At 37.2% G+C, this 19,972-nt stretch overlaps 1 protein-coding gene across 15 annotated transcripts in view; it reads right to left on the bottom strand.

The window, feature by feature from the left end:
• PLEKHA7 (pleckstrin homology domain containing A7) overlaps window positions 1-19,972 on the bottom strand; it is a 167,351-nt gene that overhangs the window by 48,825 nt on the left and 98,554 nt on the right. For 14 of the 15 annotated variants that reach the window (XM_074585831.1, XM_074585833.1, XM_074585832.1 and 11 more), the window contains 4 exons: window positions 15,196-15,307; window positions 8,197-8,301; window positions 6,330-6,402; window positions 5,238-5,338 (listed from right to left, as the gene is read on the bottom strand). In XM_074585831.1, the coding sequence (XP_074441932.1) occupies window positions 5,238-5,338; window positions 6,330-6,402; window positions 8,197-8,301; window positions 15,196-15,307 (391 nt within the window). Of the gene's footprint in view, window positions 1-833; window positions 962-5,237; window positions 5,339-6,329; window positions 6,403-8,196; window positions 8,302-15,195; window positions 15,308-19,972 lie in introns of those variants that run through there. The other variant, XM_074585846.1, reaches the window with a different exon arrangement.

Raw genomic sequence — 19,972 nt, 5'->3', positions numbered from 1 at the left:
ATTCAGAAGCATTTATTTCATTGCAATTTATGGTTGGCATCCAGTGCAAGAACAGACCAAAAACTGGCAGCTCCATATGTAAAGAAAATCAGTGATTTTAATGCTAGATTTTATGACTACAGGATTCCTTCGCAGACCACGTTGAGGCCATAGAAGCAGATGCTAAAGGAAGTGCAGCAACTCCTGCAGAAAATGCCCCATTGCGGATGACACAGTAGGACCCTACCATGGTTATATACTTGCTGAAAAAAATCCTGAACCTTGGGTAACTAACTGCGGAAACTGCATACCACATCAATAAATGGACTTAACAGCTATCTGTCTTAATTGACCTGCAGGTCCTGATGAACACAACTCATTTGCCTTTCAGGTTCTCTTTTCAGCGGTGCATGACAAACACAGCTGAAAGCACTGCCTAAGAGGCTGTAGGTGAAAACGGTATAAAAATGCAAAGTATGTTGCACCATTCTCCCTTGAGAGACTGAAGCCATCACAGCCATTAACATTCATAGCTTCAGAAGGGATAACTGATATGGTGTATTATTATCAACAAACACGACATTCTGAAGTTCCTAATATATAAAACTGGTTAAAGGAAAATTCAAATATATCTCAGTTATTTATTAGTAGCGTGTTTTATATGCAAGAAAGCCACTTTGTGCCAATGTCCTGTAGCTGTCACTGCTAGCAGACACAGAAGCTAGCGGTTCTTTCCCTTTTTTCTTTTTAAAGCAATAGCTATTAGGATGACTATGGCATACTAAAAAGCCTAAAACACAGCACATGCGCACATGTACACCATACACACAACAGGGAAAAAATAATATTGGTACCTATTCATGCATTCAGATGCCTTAACGTGGATAGATTTGAGAAGAAAAGCAGTCTCTCTCCCATAATGCACGGAAGGAGAAATGGACAGTAAACCCCAATGGCATATCAATAGGACAAGACAAGGACAAAAAGTTAAACAAGTTAAAATCATGAAAAGATTCATGTTTCCAAAGAAAATACTTTAAAAAAGACTATATTAGAAGTAACTAATGCCTAGAGCCATTATGTTCACCTGCAGTAATTCAAAATTCCTAGGAAAGAAAAAGCCACAGTTCACAGGACAGAGGAATGGGGAGGGCAACAGTTTTCTAATAATTGTAATCTTTCAAAGTTAGTCCTCTCGATAAGCTATAAAACACAGGAAATTCTCCCTTCTCCTGCTGTTTGATATTTGTGAACATTTATGAGCAAAAATAGAAATAATACTCCGAGCCTTCACTATAAACACAACAGCACACTACAATCTAACTCGTCTTTCACCCTTAAAAATATTGAGCTTTTTCAGGACTTATAGAATCTAGAAAATTCCCTTTTCCAAATTCTAAAATGGCACTTCTCAAATTTATAGCCCTTGGCAGTTCTTCACCTGACTTCCCAGAACCAGAGAAGCTTAATAAGCAATATGGGAGCCTAAGGAAGCAACAATGATCCAGAGAACATAGAGGAACAAACTATGTCAAAATTTTTTAGGAAAACCAGTGAGATCAAAGAAACAGATAAGAAGTTTGCCCTGGTCCCAGGAAGTCTAAGCAATGAACAGATACTTCAATTAGCACATCTTAGAGTGTCAATAATGAAAAGATGTTTAAAATCAAGCTGCAGCAGCATCTTCTGGAAGTCACGGTTCGACCTGGCTTCCTGGCTCTGAATGCCCTCATGCTGAAAGAGTGTATCTCTGAAAGAATTTAAAAGGTAGTATCAAAAAAAAAAAGAGCAATTTGTATCTCCAACACTACTTCCCAGCTCCTACAGGAACATCAGAGCATCCTACATTGACTCTATTTGGTAGCATGATATGCACTGAAATACAAACGTATACTTGCATGTCTTTGCATGAAGTTTAGTTGCTTTCTTTACAGCGAACATTGGTAGGCCTTCCAAGTTTCTCCATTTGTATTACTGTCAGATTCATATAGATGAGTTTACATTCAGTATTCTCTCATATATTTGAACATATATAAGACCAATTTAAAACAGTTTTCATGATTGAGAACTTCATGATGAGGCTGCGATGACAATAACCTTCATAAATTGATACTACTCATGTTTAAAATTGTTGTATTACTAAAGAGTACAGTCAATTCTCTATTAATCGCAGGGAGTATTTCCAGCTATATGTTAATGTTGTGCAAACTTTTTGACATTAAAGTCTATACATTGGATTTGTGCTTCCTCACATTTGCATCAACAAAAAATTAATGTATTAAAAAAATGTAGTGATTAGATTAATTAAATAACTTTAAGATGTTAGCTACTGACCTAAATATGCAGTAAGAATCTTGAGTTCTAAAAGGCTGTTACCCAGCTTAATGACAGTAGCTTACAGCTAGTCACAGCACATTGCTTGGGACAAATAAACAATGTGAAAAATTCATCAAGATAAATACTTGATAGCCGATTTTCTAAACAAAACAATTTAACGTACATACTACTATACTTCAAAGTAGGATTGTGATTACATTTGAACAGCCTGTACACAGTTCTGCAGGCCTGTAATTGTTAAACACCCCTTGAGACAGAAAAGCTTAAAGCTGGGCCTTAGGAGATGATGAAAGAAAAAGAATTTTGAGAACTCCTACGGTGTACATTTTAACAGTTAGCAGTGTTTAACATATATCCTAGTGAGCATATATTTTAGAAACCTTCTTCTAACTGAATCATACGCAAAGAGCATCCATGTATTTGCTAAGTAAATTTCCTTCCTTTAGTTTTACAAACAAAAGTGTAGAAATTTTTTGCAGTCTGACTGCTTCCCTAGCTTCAAAAACTCATTGTAACTTAAAACAGCCATTCAAAATGACAGCCTATACCGCTATTGTAACAGAGGATTTACAACAATCTGAATAAATGACAGGCCAAATGTAAAAAGCGACATGGCGCATTCTCCCACTCATTCAGGACTTAAATGTGAAAAAGTCCTATCTTTATTTTGGGTTTAATCTGCTTATGTTTTCTATTTCTGGCTGCATTACGTTCTGTTGTGAGACAGAATGTCCGTCTACGCTCTGGATATCAAAGTGTACTGAAGAGATTAGATAAAGGTAATGCCTGCTGAGTGATGGAATGCCAGTACGGCCGGGCCTCTGCCGCCGTGTGCCCACAGCCGCCTCCGTGACCATTGAACGTCAGTGTTGGATGCGGTCCATGCAACAGGAATCTTACAAAATCCTCCTACTGCCCTAGCAGTTGGTTCTAAATAACATGAAACTGCAGCATCAAGTCTGCAGTCAATCATCAAACACCTAAAGCAGAGTTAAGATTGGCCCAACAAACTAATACATAAAATGTATGTTGTGGGGGTTTTTATACAGATTTCTAGCATAAAGTTTCTTTTGCTATCAACTCTCTACTTCTCTAACAACTTTTTAGTAACAACCCTAATGTTGAAAGTGTCAGGTTACTTACTTATGCTGATTTTCAGAAAAAGACTCAGATTAAAGACTTGGTAGAGCTCGTATAGGTATGATATCCTAAAAGGAACAGGGGAAGCCTGCAATTGCTTCTGGAAACGTTTAACTGTGATCACAACCACGGATTCTACTCTGCAGGAAAGGAGAGGCACAACTTGGCAGTGGTGACTTGAGAGCTTGCCTAAAGAACATGCTGCTTGGAAACTACATGTGTGTATGTGTGTCTCTGTGTGTGTGCGTGTATATACACACACACACACACAGAGGGTTTGGTTTTTTTCCCCCTTATCACTGGTAGTGTTAAACTCGTTAACAATCCTAATAGACATTTGATTTAACATTTACAAACATCCTTTCAATAAAATAAAAAGCAGATATTTTTTTTCTGAACTCTAAAGCAACTAGGTACCATCGCTGCTTTCTTTATCTCCTTCCCCAGACTGCACTAATAGTTATTCAAGAGCAGTAGAAGCCTAGAAGTACGTTAGGTCCTCTTCTTTCAGTTTGTGCTTCTTCCTAGGAAAAGGCCCTAGAAGAGGAGGGCTTGATGAATTACGCTCATTAAATATTAGAGTGGAATGTTTTTCTTAAACAAAGGTTCCTTTGTAGCGTGCCCTGCTATCTCACGTTCAATGCTTTTGAAAAAGTACAATAAACATTTCCACAAAGTGCACTGAGTCTTTTTTTAAACACATTTCCCAAGTTAATATTTGTTTAATAAATTTCAAACCATTATCCACTTGAAAATAGAACCCAAAGCAACAAAAGGCAGCCTACAGTTTTAAAACACCCAAAAAATCAAAATGCAAGACAAAGTCTAAGCTGAGCACACGTTCTTTGTAATTTCGGCACAGAACAAACTTTAAACAGAAAATTTCCTTCTAGACCTCCTAAAACATACCTGATCAAAACCTGATTTCTAAACTTTTTTTTTTTTTGAAGTACATTGCTCATTTGCTTGACATAAAAACAGGTTCTGCTCCAAGTATCAGTAGCATTTAAATCTGCAACATACACTGGAGTTTCTAAACTTTGCCTTAGTGCTGCAGCTCAGACAATCAGAGTCAGGTTTCTCCAATGTCAAGAAGGAATGCATGTTTTATTTCATTTTCATAGGTTTTTATAACAAAGAACAGAACTGTAAATGATACGATTGATTAAAAAAAAAAAAAAAAGAAAGAAAAGCCACAAAACCAAACGCAAAAACAATTGAGTATTTTTTCTTTAAAAAACTCCATGTCATGTAGGACAACTATTGCTCCCCCTCAAAAAAGGAGAAAAAAATTGATTACTCTTTTTCCCCTTGAACTGAGGAAATTATACATCAAAAGCTAGCATTGCCATTTTCTAACTGCAAGAATTGAGCTGATTCTTTTATTTAAAAAAGAACACAATAACACCAAAAGACCGTCAGTCCACTATGAGATCAAGTACTCTATAAAGAAAAAACTGTCAACTTTTCTTTCAATTTGTAAACACTACTGGAACAACTTATCAATGCTAATTTCTAATTTTAGAAACAGTATCTTTACTCACAGAGACATTACGCAGCTCTAAAGACGCTTACATAGTAACAGATATATGAATGTAAATTCATAAGCAACAAAAAAAGTCCTATGTCACATTTGAGCAGGTAGTCAATAAACCTGTCTACTTTTAAAAAAATAATAAATAAAATGGGAAAGCGGATGACATTTCTGTTTACAACAGCATCTTTTCTAATGCAAATAAGCATTTTTAAATATGATTAACTAATAAGCTTTGTAACTGTACCTTAAAAGAAAATTTCCGATTTATGCGATCTTCAGGTCCAACTGGAGATATTACGTAACTAGGCAATGGTATGCTCCCCAAAACAGATTCTTCTCTGCTGTCTGTTGAATAAAAAAAATAGAATCTAATTCACTGTACTTTTCAGTGGGGTAACAATACATTTTCCTTGATGGATGCACATACAACAGGCATTAAGTAGAAAGAAGAGTGGTTCAGACTGGATATAAAGAAAAGAATTTTCCCCGTGAGGACAGAGCGGCAGCAGAACAGGCTGACCAGGGTGGTTGTGCCATCTCCATCCTTGGAGGTTTTCAAGATCAGTTTGGGGTTTTGTTGATTTTCTTTTGGGAGGGGTTGATTTTTTTAGTTTCAGACAGAAGAATACGCTTTGAGAATAAAGCTTATCGTGAGAAATGAACTCTGACAGGCTGCATAACGTGATGGACCTTCCATTTAGCATTCTACATCTAGGCTAATTGCTATAATTAGGAAACCTCTATTACTGTTGGCTCTAAAGTGATCAGCAGCAGAAATGCAGCACCTAGAAATATAAATTCCAAGTTTCATATTCTGTAATGCTTTCCCAAAATTGCAGCACACTACGCAATACCCAAAACTTCAAAATAACCTTATGTAATACCATTATTCCTAGTTCAGGCTAAGAGGGCATCTAACCTTTTTTGGTAGAAACACTGGATTCAGAGGTTCTCACTCTTACATTATCCCTTCGATTAAAGCTGCACCAATGCCCTGATCTGGCCACCGGGCATTCTCAACAAAGCAGCTGTCCAAGTGCAAGCAAGTAGGTAAGAGAACGCAGACCAGAGATGGGATAAATCTTAAACTGGTATTGCTGCCAAATTTTTTTGCAGCATAACTCTTGCCATATATCATACAGCACACCCTTGTTCCCCGACTCTGGCCTGAAATTTGCTGTGCATTAAGGACATATGGATAAGGAACTGTTCCACTATGCATCTCCTCAGAATACCTAACTGTATCTGAAGAGTTCAATTAGTTCAATTAGCTTGCAATGTGATTTGAACAGGTGAGCTGTTACAGACTAACTCAAAAGAACTAGTATCTACTCACCTTTGTAGTAAAACAAACAATAATCAGCAAGCACAAACCATCGTCTTTTCCATAGTCGCATTCCAGAGCTATCCTGAAATGCAAGAAATATGATACACTTTTAATTTAAGGAAAGTAAACAGTTTATCATACCACGCTGTACCTGTGAGTAGTTTAAAAGAAGTTTACCTAAATATGATATTAATTGCAAAAACAAGTGGTTTATATTTTAGTAAAATATTATGTACTAAGAAAGATAAGGAGCAAAACATTCAGCTATAAAATAATTAGGGTAGAATATTCAAGCCGCTAATTTTCATTAAGTAATTAAACTTGCATCCCCAACGAGCATTCAGATTAGCTTTCTACACAACCAATGCATATTTTATCTAGACAGATTTATCCTGCAATAAAGAAACAAAGTATGCATCTGGATGGCTAAATATCAACAAGGATGGCCTGTAGACCAAGATGAAAATCACTACACAGCTGTGAAGTATGACCTCACATTTCAGACAATGATCCCCTATAATTCTACGGTCAACCTCCCATATGTTATCCATGCCTAAAATGTAATTTAATCAAATATTCCTTAGGAACTAAAACAAGGTGCATATTGTGCAAATTTTAATGAAATATAATGTAATATGCCTGTGGAGATCTGTATATATCTCTCTCTATATAACATATATCTCCTTGTCAAAATGAGCAATATATATACTGAAATTAATTTCAGAAGCTTGTAAAATTGCCAGGCTGTAACCTAAGCAAGTACAACTTACTCAGTTGAGGTAGGCTTTGATGAGACCAGCAGCACAGAAAACATCTTCAGGCTTTAAGTGCTTGCAAGTAGAGGAAAGGGGACAGAAGGAAATAGCTAGAGGGACATCACGTATACTATTTCCCTTCTTCTTTCTACCGTCATATTAAGTACACAAGGACTTTCTTCCCTTTACTTTTTCATGCTACATTGCTGTCAACACATACTGTGTCTGAGTACTTATTCTGTCCTGAAAACTAATGGACTTGGGTTGTGGATGTCAACAGAGTTGACAGCAGAATACAGCTCTCCACACAGGAGGAAGTGGATGGCTGTCAGCTGTTTCACTTTCCTGTATATGTAGAATCCTAATTGTAAGCCTTAGATTTCAGCCTTCTCCTACTCACCCCTAAACCTAGCTGCTGGATCTCTGGTGATAATCTCATGGACGCTGACTGCCAAATTAGAAGCAGGGAAGTATTCTCATACAACAAACAGCTTTATTCACTTTTTGCACTCAAGGATGTGCTTCTGTCAGCTTAAGAGTTCAAGATGCAGCAGCTGTAAAATTATGTTTGTTGGGTGAAATCCTATAATCCAGCCTTTGGTTGGATACTAGCCTTGGTGACAGCAGTGTGTGGTGAACGTGTCCCTGTCTCCCTTCATTTTCTCCCTCCTGCTTCTGGAGAACAAAAGGCATATGGGTTGGAATTAAGCCTTTGATATATAAGGGCAGAAGCAAGCAAATGGAATAAGGCCTTGACGGCCAACCTCGGATTTATAGTGCATCCTGAAAGAGATTGAGATCAGCCTGACGGCAAGCCATCAGGATAAAACAGGGAAAAGAACCAAATTTAGACAATAAAGTTATAGCCTCAACATTTAACCATGATGGCGATGTGCGTCTATCGTTGTTTACACGTCTGAATTATATCTGTAGGTAAAACTTGGTTTTCACACTTGCTGAGCACAAGCCCCTCATTACAGAAGCTTGTGGGAGCACCCAACACTGCCCTGCATCACCAACTTTGGAGCTTCTGTTTTTCTGGTTACTTGGTGGAAGGGACTTATTTTTACTTGGTGATTGCATTGAAGTATACGAACAGAAACAGATGATTCCATGCATACCTGTTTGTGTAGCCAGCCTCTTACTATAACAGGAACATTGGGATTCCTCCTGATAGCTTGTTCCCTCTTTCCAAAGCTATGAACTTTGTTTCCAGTCTTCACAATCTGTAAGTAAGTATAATGTAGCAGTGGTTTTTAAACTGCACTGAGACCCATTTCATATTACAAATAACCGTACTGCAATAATTCATACTTCATTACACGGTAACAAAGTATTTATAGCATTTTCAAGGGCGAGTAAATAGACAATGATATTTACAACACAGCAAAGTCAATCTCCCACTTTCATCAACCAATGCCAGGACGGGTTGCCAACTCCCAGCTGAACAGCAGCAGCACTGGTGACTCAAGTCTGAAAGGCAGAACTGCTGAAGTTTTAGTGTGCTTGGGCAGTATTTTTGAGTGTACTACAAAAGCTGTGTGCAAGTCTCTCTCTGCAACATGGTACAAGTCTCCTACACACGCAGGACTTTGTGCGCATGAATCCTGCTTTTGCTGTTCATTCTTTGTGGGGGGTTTTGGTTGTTTTAGGTTTTCTTTCCTCTTTAAATTCAAACAACGTTGATAGCTAAATAAAATGTTTGGACTTTGACCCTGCAAACAAAAGAAGACAGAATGACGCTGCTAAGGAGAGACCTAGACTGCAGTAAGTGGAAATCACAAGGTCTAGGTAATGGTTTGTGTTTTACTGCAACCTCAGTTTTGACTCACATGGGCAAAACTATTTCAAAAACAAATAAGGAAAGCCTATCAGTCTGTGAAAAAGACAGCAAGAATCTCTGGATGAATAACCTGCCTGTTCTTTTCCATTCTCAGCACAGTTTGCAACCGCAATTGCTTTAGGAACCTGAGGTGCACAGACCACCCTTACAGTTGCTCCCAACTTCTCCAAAGAAAGAGCTGTCCAGATTCACTCTCTCTGTCTCCTTCCTACAATGTCTCCTTCGTTTGAACCTCTTCTTTCTGTCAGCACATTTGTCACAAGCAAGGGATGATATCATAAAAATATCTCAGCGTACTGCTTCTACCAGTCAGGCAACATCTGGACCAGAAGACAGCAAATATATTAATAAAATATTCTAGCAATATATAGAATCATAGAATGGTTTGGTTGGAAGGGACCTCAAAGATCATCTAGTTCCTGCCCCCCTGCCATGGGCAGGGACACCTCCCACTAGACCAGGCTGCTCAAAGCCCCATCCAGCCTGGCCTTGAACACTTCCAGGGATGGGGCAGCCACAACTTCCCTGGGTAACCTGTTCCAGTGTCTCACCACCCTCACAGTAAAGAATTTCTTCCTGATACCTCATCTAAATCTCCCCTCTTTCAGTTTGAAGCCATTAAATGGATTCTGTTAATTTTGAGGCCAGGTTTTACTAGTCTGCGCTAAATTTCACACATTTCAGTAGTCATAAGCACACATCTTAACGCAGGATTAAGATAATAGCAATAATCAGTAAGAAAAAAAAAAATCACTTTTTCTGTAGTGCTACAGCATGTAAAACAGCAATGTAGATTTAACACTCACAGGAGATATCAAGGGGCAGATTTTACTAGGCAGTTTCCCCGAGGTCTGTTTACTGGGAAGCTGCGTGCTGCTTGCAGCTCTGCTGAGAAGTCAGGTGAGCTGCATGTCAGGGCTCTTTCTGTGGAACACCCTGACACTTAGGAGACAGGAATAATGCCAAGCATGGGCTTTTCCCTAGGAGTAACGCCTCACCTGACACCTCAGGGACAGCCTGCACAAGATTTCTCCGCGGTCCAGGCCAGCCCAGGAGGATCACCCGAGCAGCCCCAGCTGTTCTAGGGCTGCACAAACCTATCAGGCCAGGCTGTAAACAGCAACAGGTTTCTGAGCTGATGCAACTGCCATTCCACTGGCAACAAGCAGTTCCCAGTAAAAGCCAGGTGAGGATGGTATCCCTGAGACCTCCCAGCCCATTTCTCTGCCATTCCTATGCTACGACACTCAGCTGACAGGCTGCAGAGCACTAGCTTTGTGCAAACACAGTGTGTCAAGTATGACCACAAAACCTCTCTCACAGACCTACAAGCAGCGAGTCTGAGACTAAAGGAAGGACAAAAGCTGATGTCAGGCATTTTGTGTTCGCTATTGAAAATATTTCAAAAGATAACTTGTGAACAACCTGTGTGCAAATATCGCTTTAAATGAACACACAAAGATGTATCATGAGGACAGCCAAGCTCTGAATGATAATATGATCATCAGGCCAAGCCATAGATATTTTCTTTTAAGACTTTAAAAAAAAAAATAAAAAAAATCAACAGTAATCAATTCAGTCAAGATTTTAAAATACTGTTGCCAAATGTTAGATGCAACAGCTACATTACAAGGGTGATGACAAATCATGAGGCCAAAACTGTTTAAGGCTCTGAAAGTCAAAAATCTATGCTTGAACATAAATCAATTTACAAAATGTACAGAATTTAGTTTCCTAGTTTTTCTTTCCCATATTTATCCTAGGAAGGGTGGATGACCTGAGGAACAGTTAAAGTATAGCTGATCTGGCTACAGCACGGTTTAAATTTCATTTTTTCATCAAGATGCCCTGTCAGTGATTAAGCACACTGATTCTCTGGCCTTATTTAATTTTAAAAAAATGTAGACCACAATGTAGAAAAGTCATCCTTGGATTTGGTCAAAAAGACCAAACAATTTCTATTACACGGGAGGGGGAAAAGTTTTCCTAAGGCTGTGTGTTCTTTATCAATACAATACCCATAGTAGAAACTAAAAATCATTTTATGGTGTTTTATGTAACTAAAATTTTCACATAATCTATAGAATTAATCATCTCATTCTGCTCTGGAATAAAACAAAGAATAACAGATACTGAATGGCATGCCTTGCTTCCACTGGCCAGAATAAAGTGTTAGCTTTGAAGAAAAGATATATTTTAAAAAAATATTTCTCTGTACTGCAGTAGTCTTTTCCTAACTTAAAATATTCTGATGTCATTGTCGTGTGTTGAAAAATGCAGGTCAGAGCAGCTGCCTGTGTCACTGAAGACAAAGAAGTTGCTTTTGACTTCACTACATTTGTTATGCTGGCTTGTCTGTGAATGACTCATAAGTTTTTCCAAAAAACCCAAAATGTCAAGAGCCAAAATTTTCAAATCCCTTTTCATCACGGTGTCATCTTCTTCCTTACAGTAGCCTCTAGCTGGGGAGGAAAGTTGCTAACTTAATTATAAAATGTAATTCTCTTTTTTAGTAAAACTGGACAGTCAAAAAAAAAAAAGTAAACAGCCTTTCATTTGGAACAGATTTTCTAAATAGCAAAAAGGAAGACTGTACCTTGGTAAAAATATGGATATATATATACACACACACATAAAAGAACACATAACTTACTTTCAATCTACAGGGAATTGAAAAAAAAAAAAAAAAAAACCAACCCACAACAAAACCAACCCACAAAACGCCCCACTTGTTTAACTCTACATCATAAACTCTTCCATTCAAAAAAATCTCAATGTTTTACTAACAAACGAACTCAGGAATCCTTTCAGTATCTCTAAGAAAATTAGACAAAATCCTTATTTTTCAGATAGGCAAACCTGAAACGCTCAGAAATTTATGCTCTTCATATTGCACATTCATCTACAGTGGCCCTGAATTAAACCCTGTGTTCTACACTCCAGCCGCAGGGAGTCCCACAGAGCTGGCATCATGGCATACACGTCACCATCGCCTGCTTCTCTCAACTGCTAGACCCATTCTTTATTTACTTGTTGTAATCCTCACCAGTTCACCTTGGAAAAATACCAGCAAACTATCTGCGTCATCAACAATTCAATTACTTCTCTTGCACAGAACCCATCCAAAAAATACTCTCAAAACATAGATAGTAATAAATACGTTACACTTCTGTCCTTTACGCTTTCGACTTGACCAAAGTATGGTGTAGCACAGTAACATTTACAAGCTTCCATTCACACCATCAGACAATTTAACAGACTAAATTCCAAATGTACCTTACTCTCAAACTGAAACAGATCTTTATTCCTCAATATCCTTCATTTGTAACAAATATAAATGGCTTTTAATATAGTTAATAACAGGGAAAAAATTACTCATCTGTAATTGAATTGGCTGTGAAAAAGCAGATCTTTGGGACAGAGAACAATTGTGGTTTATCAGCACATCCTTTTGCTGTTTATTTCGTCAGCTCCATATCCCTCAAATTTCAAAAGGAAGGATAGACTGCATTGGTCTAAAGTCTTCAGATGACTTATTCAGATAGTGACAGCATCAAAATGGTGGGGCCCACCCCAAGAACCTATGTGCATTTCTGCAAAACTGCCCATCTCAGCTGTCTTACAAAGTGAAGCCTTAAATATTTTATATGCACATCAATGGAACATAATGACATTTTGATAAGTATAAGTGTCATTTTGGTTTCTCCTTTTTCTTCTTTCCAAAATGCTCCTCTCATTGTACACTGTAAAACTGACACTGCTGGAAAGAACATGTGAAATTCTCTTTCCAAATAATTACTTTTTATTTCAGAAGATTTAGTCAATCCAAGCTCAGACTTGACCACTGCAACAAGCAAGCCAATAGTCTTCATCTCTTTCATCTTGAACTGAGAATGACAAATCTGCTGTACAGCTGGCAGCTTACCTTCCCCCTCCACCCCAAATGTAGCAATTCTTAGCTGTCAACTTTCTGCAGAATAACCAAGTGGAAAGCCATGTACCTCTTCCTGCACTTTCTGATTTGGTGCTACTTCAATGTGCATAGCTCTATATAAAAATCAGTTTGAATTTGGCCAACATTCCAACCCTGTACCTACATAGTTCTGTGATGGCATTTGCAGGACAAACCTATGAAAGCATTTCATAAGAGATAATAATTAGCTGTGGGTATGTAGCTAGAGACCTTTGCCAGGACAAACAGAACATGTCTCTGGCTTCATGACTGTGTCTCACATCTGCATCTGGGAAGCCACTCTTTGAAAGAATGATTATGGAATTAATGGAAGAAAACATCTAGAAAGAGATGAAAGGATCTTAAAATCTACTCTCAACGTGCCAGAAGTTAACCTCAAAATGGAGGACACAGGTTATTTACTTTACAGTCTTTGTTCTCGTTGTTAATTAACTTGAATTAATTTTGTGTTAGGCTGTGAAGGAATTCAACAGAATTCTGACTCTACAGAATGAGAGGAGTGATTTCAAGCCTGGAAACACATGCAATGATGAAACAAAACACATATAAGAAAGATGTCGATTCTCTGTCTTACTCAAAATTCCATTAAAGTACCTACTGAGGGCCTGCAGCAGGATGCATCTTATATAAACAAATTTGGTGGAGAAGAAAAGTACAGGCAAGTGCTTTACAAGAGCTGTATTCAAAGTCTAAAGCTGCCACGTATTAAAAAAATGCCACATCTCGGAGCCTGCCAGAAGCACGAGTGGCCACACTTAGACTGCACTCCAATCAAAACAGAAGCAGAGACCAAAACTAGACCAACTGAAGTTTCGGGAGGTGATTCTGCATATTCTCCAAGCTGTGATGGAAAAAGCATTACCCTCACCTTTAGCCATGCAGTTCTGATGTGTCCAGTGACCTAGCTTCTAGCATGTGGGTGGCCCTGTAAATTGTAATCAGTGACCATTTTTGATCTCACTGCTTTGCAAAGCCTGATTAGATCAATGCAAACACATAACAAAGGGAAGCAGCAGGAGCAGGTGACAGAGGATGCATGCTTTTTGGCAGAAGGGGGATGCTGGGTAAGTTAAAGCCAGCTGCATCACTGGAGAAATCCCAATCTCAATGCAGAGTATCAGGTCCCCATTAAGTCTGCTGGTTTTAAGAGCGAAAAAATGAGCCTTCTCCCTCTAATGCTGGCTTTAAAAAAATCAGAATAAGGAGGATAAATACAGTAAACACAAATGCCCAAGTACTTTGGATAAGTTCAACTGTTACAATATCAAAAAGAAACATATCAAGTAACTCAGGTAACCTAATTTTACTGTTTTCAGTGATAACTTTACCTAGCACTTTAAAGGTATACGTATTCTTGAAATTTGACACATGACAATCTTTACATTGGTCGAATAAACTATACATTTTTAGATTTTAATGAAATTGTTTTCATATCCAATATTCACCCAAGCTATTCAAAACATTAGAAAAAGATTTTAAGTGATTCCAACTCAATAAAAATATCTTTGCAATCAATTTGGCAAAATCCTTTCTTCAACTCAATTACTTAACAGGCTTCACATCTTTGCATTTAAAAAACCACTGAGGTTTAAAAACTGCAGGCAAAGTTAAGAAATCTATCTTATCTCCGCTAATTCTTCCAGTATTTTTTTGCTTCTTTTTACCCAGCCCCCACCCAATCTCACTGTACTGTAATTTACTGTAAGGTCAAAGAAGCATCAAAATAGTTGGTGACACTTCAAGAACAGTATTTTATTATATTTTGTGCAATAATAAACTCAGGCCCTTTGTCAATGCCAAATAATGGATTTTCCTATTAGTAAACATTCTGTGTGTAAACTTGGTGTGTGTACTGTTTGTGTGTGATGGCAGAAAAGCACCCATGCTGCTACTGAGAGGAGGAACAGCAGTAACGTTTCATGGAAAAGAAAGAACTGCAAATTACAGTTCCTGGTATTCCGCAGCATTTTTCACCCTATATCCTGGACTATCCAAAGGCTTGCCAGAATACTAGTATTACATATACTTACTTCCACTCTTAAGAAGCCTCTCAAACTTTGTATGTCACAATAATCGCTATTTTTTGAATTATCATTCAACACTGTCTTGTGGGTATATGGTGTTCCTGTGCTGTAAAAAGGTTTTTGCTTGGGTAGAAGATATTACCTCTTCTTTGAGGTAAGTTATTAGACTTCGAGTCTCAACCCACTGTCCTATTAAAATCAGCATTAAAAGAGTATTGGATTTAAAGTGAGTGAAGTTCTAATCATCAAGCTTGTTTTAACAATAGCATTTTTCCTTTACCTTAGAGACAGGTTTTGTATCAACAGCGGATGTAGTTACTGCAGTGGATGTTTCACTGACCATGCTTGAAGGTCTTTGGTTTATTTCTTGCTTGGACATAGATGAATTCTGTCTAGAAAACAAACAAAACCAGATAATCTAATGCACATTGTTTCAAACAGTCAGCTTTACCTTTTTATATTTAAGATTCACAGTAAGCAAATGAATGACAGGTCAATCAAACATATCCCATGCATCTAAAACTTCCTTTGCAGCACCCCTATTATTTTGATTTCAGGTATTTCTCAAGCAGATGCTGCCAGTGACATCTGATGACTGATATTTGCCAATGTATTAGGAGGAAGAAACCTGCCAAGGTGTCTGCAAATCCAGCCGAGAATCAAGATATAACAATGAGCACTCAGAGAAGATAAGGCAATGCAGAGAAACTCAATTGTGACCAATTTAAAGGCTTAGCTGCAAACAGGTGGAAAAGCCTGTACTGGGGAGGGAAGGACAGGAGGCAGCATTTTGCAATAACTGGCTTCTTATTTAAAATCAAAGCGAGACTAGCCTACTGTTAGATCTTGCACTAACTTAATGTTAGATCTCTGAACCTGCCCAAAATGTGATTCATACTACAATATGAATTATTAAAATACCTTTTAAGTGAAATGGTGCAATTCGTGGCAGATACTGTTAGAAATAAATGACTTCTGAGTCATACTGAGATTCACGAAATCTTGATAACTAGCTCAGATGAAGATACCCGTTAAAAGCATACCGTAAGAACACGTTCAACAAGTAAGAATTCAGCACTGCTGCCCAGTTGAAGAAATAAGACGGTAAATGAAGTACAAAATCTTGTGGAATCCAACAAGCATGTTGTGAAGAGAAGCCTCAGCAGCCTTGACAACAAGTTGTGAATTAAACCCGCATGTGGTATTTTCAAAAATCATTGACAACATAGTTTAGCAAATTGTATTTTAGGAACAAGTAGCAATACAATCACATCAGAAAAAAAAACCAAAACAAAGCAAACTATTAACAAAAGACATACAAGCCATGACAAACCTTATGGTTGCTACTATCGAAATTCAACCGCATTCTGAAAAGAATAGAGTAATCCTGAGCAGTTACCACTCATAAGAACACAGAAGAGTGTGTGATTGTAGTAGCTCAACACAGGTTTTAACTGAGGACAAAGCATTTGCCACCATTGCTCTTCCTCAGTTACAACTTGAACAATTACCTGTGTCCAAAAGCTTTTGTAGTTGATTTGGTGTCAGGGAGAGCACATTTTTCCATTTGTGACCACACAGTTTTAATTAAGCTTGCGAGGAAATAACACAACTTTTCGGTTATGCCTTGCTTATCTGGCATAAAATACCTTCTTTCTAGCTTTCATACATAAGCTCAGGTCCAAGGTATGAGAACAAACTACAGCAAGTCCCTAAAATCCCTGGTCAGACTTTAATGCATGAGAGTTTCATCACGTCAGTTTGAGTCAATTTGCCTTACCTCTCATGAATCAGGTACCCTACTTCAGCATTTAATCAGCCTTAGGAATATCCAGTTTCAGCAAAGAGCAAATTAAGACACTTCCCGTATATTACGCTGCCTGACTAAGCTATTTCTGTTGATCAGCCAGTCTTATTATCTGCTTTTGACTCTGTTCTCACTTGTTCCCTTCCCACTCTATAAACTTTCAGAACAAGTAAAAAATGCAGACTTAAAACATGCCTGCATCTTACTTGGAAAACCATCTCACTCGCCTTTTCCTAATAGTTACTTATCAAAAAGGTTCTATTTCCCTGCTTGAGGCAATTAAACAGAGAGTAGGTATTTCAATGCGGGAGGAACACTAACAGAGATGTGACAGTGTTCTACTTTGCCTCCTCAAAAGGAATTTAAAGGATTAGATTTGATATCATCAAGAAGGCCACTAGAACTGAGTTGCAAAAGTATGAAAACAAAACACATCCAAAGAAAACATTTTGGCCTTAGAAGACAGAAACTTTCTCTTCTTCCCTTGAGGTTTAGATTCTTTACAATGTCCACACCACAAACTATTGAGTTTTATACTGTAGGACAGTCGCACGATATATGTTATTTTCCAGATACCCACTGAGGCAAGGATAAGAAAGAGGTGCAGGGAAGAGGAGATAGCACATAATGTCCAGAAAATCTGTAGGCTTTCCAGGCTATAGATAATCTGATTAGATTATGTTTCTCTGTAGGCTTTCCAGGCTACTGATAATCTGATTAGATTATGTTTCTTCATTTTATAGAGTAGCTATTTCATAGAGAGCTAACTTCCTCAGGAAAGCTAAAAATGAAAAATAAAATTTAACTTTCAAGAAGTTGGAATTAATTTTTACCAATAAAAGCATTAATATGGAAAGAAAAACAGCCCCAGAGGAATGGTTTTAATCTACAAATTAGGGTAGGCAAACTCAGATTGAACAGATTTTCACTATTCCACAAAATACTGTTTTCACGGTAGCTTAAAACATACTGCAGGTTGGGTTTTTTTAAAATAAAAATTTAGAACTACAGAGGAAGATAAACTTTATATGTTTAACAAGACCATTACTATCAGGAAATCATAATGCAATACAGAACCATAAACACATACTTTCTAAGCATTTATAATTTGACCATTTAGCAATTTCTCTTCCACTTGCTACTGAAAATGATCATTGCCAATAAATCAAGCTTTCCTTTTCTAGAAGTACCAAGATTAATGATGAACTTCAACTGGGAAAAGAACAAATTCAGAAGGAGAAAAAAGTTTTTTTTTTAAAAAAATGTAAGGGTGTTGCGAGGTGGAAGAACTCAAATAGCCATCAAAAGAGACAGTGAGCCCATTGAAAGAGAAAATAGATTATTGTTCTCCTAAAAAACCACCTTCGGCAGCAAACACTAGTGGTCCAAACTTTCTGTACCTGAGATATAACGGAAAACACCAAACAACATTGAAAATGAATTGGAGAACTCACATATAGAATTTCAAGAATAAAAGAGATTTGCCTGAAATCAGAACATAACAAAACTCAAGTATGCAAGTCTTAATAGCCAATTAATATTCTCAGTGTTTTTAAAAGCAAATAAAAATACATAGAATATGCAGAATTACCTGAAACATCCCAGCACGTTAATAGAGTTAACACTGTCCTAATAGTATTTACAGATTCATCTTTAAAAATAAGTGACTACAGCATTTACTCTGTGCACTCAGAAACATTAGTTCAGAACCATTATTACCAAAGATGTTTGATAATATTTGTTATCCAAGATACCCCATTCTGGGGTATTTACATTCCGAGCTCCAGTCCCTTGTAAATTTTTTTTTTAAAAATACTTGAAAATAATACTCTATATAGTATCTCCTGTCAAGTGACTCCCTGCTCTACTCAAACAGTGTCAGTATGTCTACCAAAATTACATTGACTAGCTAAAAAAAATTACATGGCCAGTATTTGATTTATTTAAAAAAAAAAAGCAAACAAACACTGAACAACGACAACAAAACTATTACTTCAGTAGCCCATATTGGAAATGCAATACTCACAAGAGAGCACATTCCTTTTCTCTAAAGGACCATAAAGATCAGTCGACTTAGAAGATCCACATTCATAGCAGCAACTCAAAAAGTTTATTTTGTTGGAACCAAATAGGACACAATAACATCATGCCAATCTAGCTTTAATACTAATAAATTTCCTATTCATCTAGATAAAAATTTAACTGTCCTAGTATTTCTATACATGTAAACATGGCAGATGTTTATTTTGGGGCTGTTTGAGTTTCCTCCTTTCTCTCCACCTGATATTTTTGCTGCTATAGTAACCAAATGCAATAGACAAAATAAGATGGCTCTCTCCCCAGAGGTGATATACAGGCTTTACCAGCTGCACAAAAAACAGGCAAAGAAGAAGATAACACTCATTGGATTAGCCACGGTATTTTTTTTTTCTATATTTCTACATTTATGAAGAAGTCTTATCTTTTTTAAGTACTATCTTCTCACTTGCAAACATACTACTGTCACAAATATATTATAAAGCTTCTAATACACAGCTACTAGTATTTAGCAACAGATACAGGTAGATAAATGTCAGTAAATGCCTCCTTCTTCCTTTCTGTATACAATTATTTAAAGAACTGTTATTTAAAGAAAGATAAGAGAGAAGGAATCTAAACATTATGTACATCTATCCTAAATAATTCTACCACAGATTTTTCAGAGAAATGTGCATATAACAATGTGGTTAAACTAAAATCTAACACCTGTCTGGCAGCCTTATCATTAATACTCATTTTTCCATTGGTTGTTTAGGAAAGGTCCCCTTGTGGATTAAGGGTTCATTAAAAACATGGAAGTAAAGCACAGAAATTAAGAGACAGTTGTGAAATGGAGGGAGGCTATCAGAGGGACTTCCCATACAGACAAGGTGTTCACATTATTTAGAAGTGATCCTGAAAACTATGAAGTGACTAAGTCAATAGAGGACAAAAATTATTCTGGACAAAAACTGAAATGCTGACAGGAGCAGATAGAAAAATAATCCTAAAATATGAGTAACCATGAGATAAGATGCCAAACTGAATTCAGTGTCAACAACAGAAAACTCATTTAAAGGTGGAAGAAATTAAAAACATCTCTGCATCTTTTATTGCTCAAAAGAAAATTGGCAATATGAGGAAAAGGGTATTTTTAAATCTTAGCACAATGAGTAGCAGCAGCCAAATTATGTTAAGAATTATTAGGAAAGGAATACAGAAGAAAAAGTAC

The sequence above is a fragment of the Larus michahellis genome, chromosome 4 (assembly GCF_964199755.1).
Source record: "Larus michahellis chromosome 4, bLarMic1.1, whole genome shotgun sequence".
NCBI lineage: Eukaryota > Metazoa > Chordata > Aves > Charadriiformes > Laridae > Larus > Larus michahellis.
This window is presented reverse-complemented; position numbering and strand designations above follow the sequence as displayed.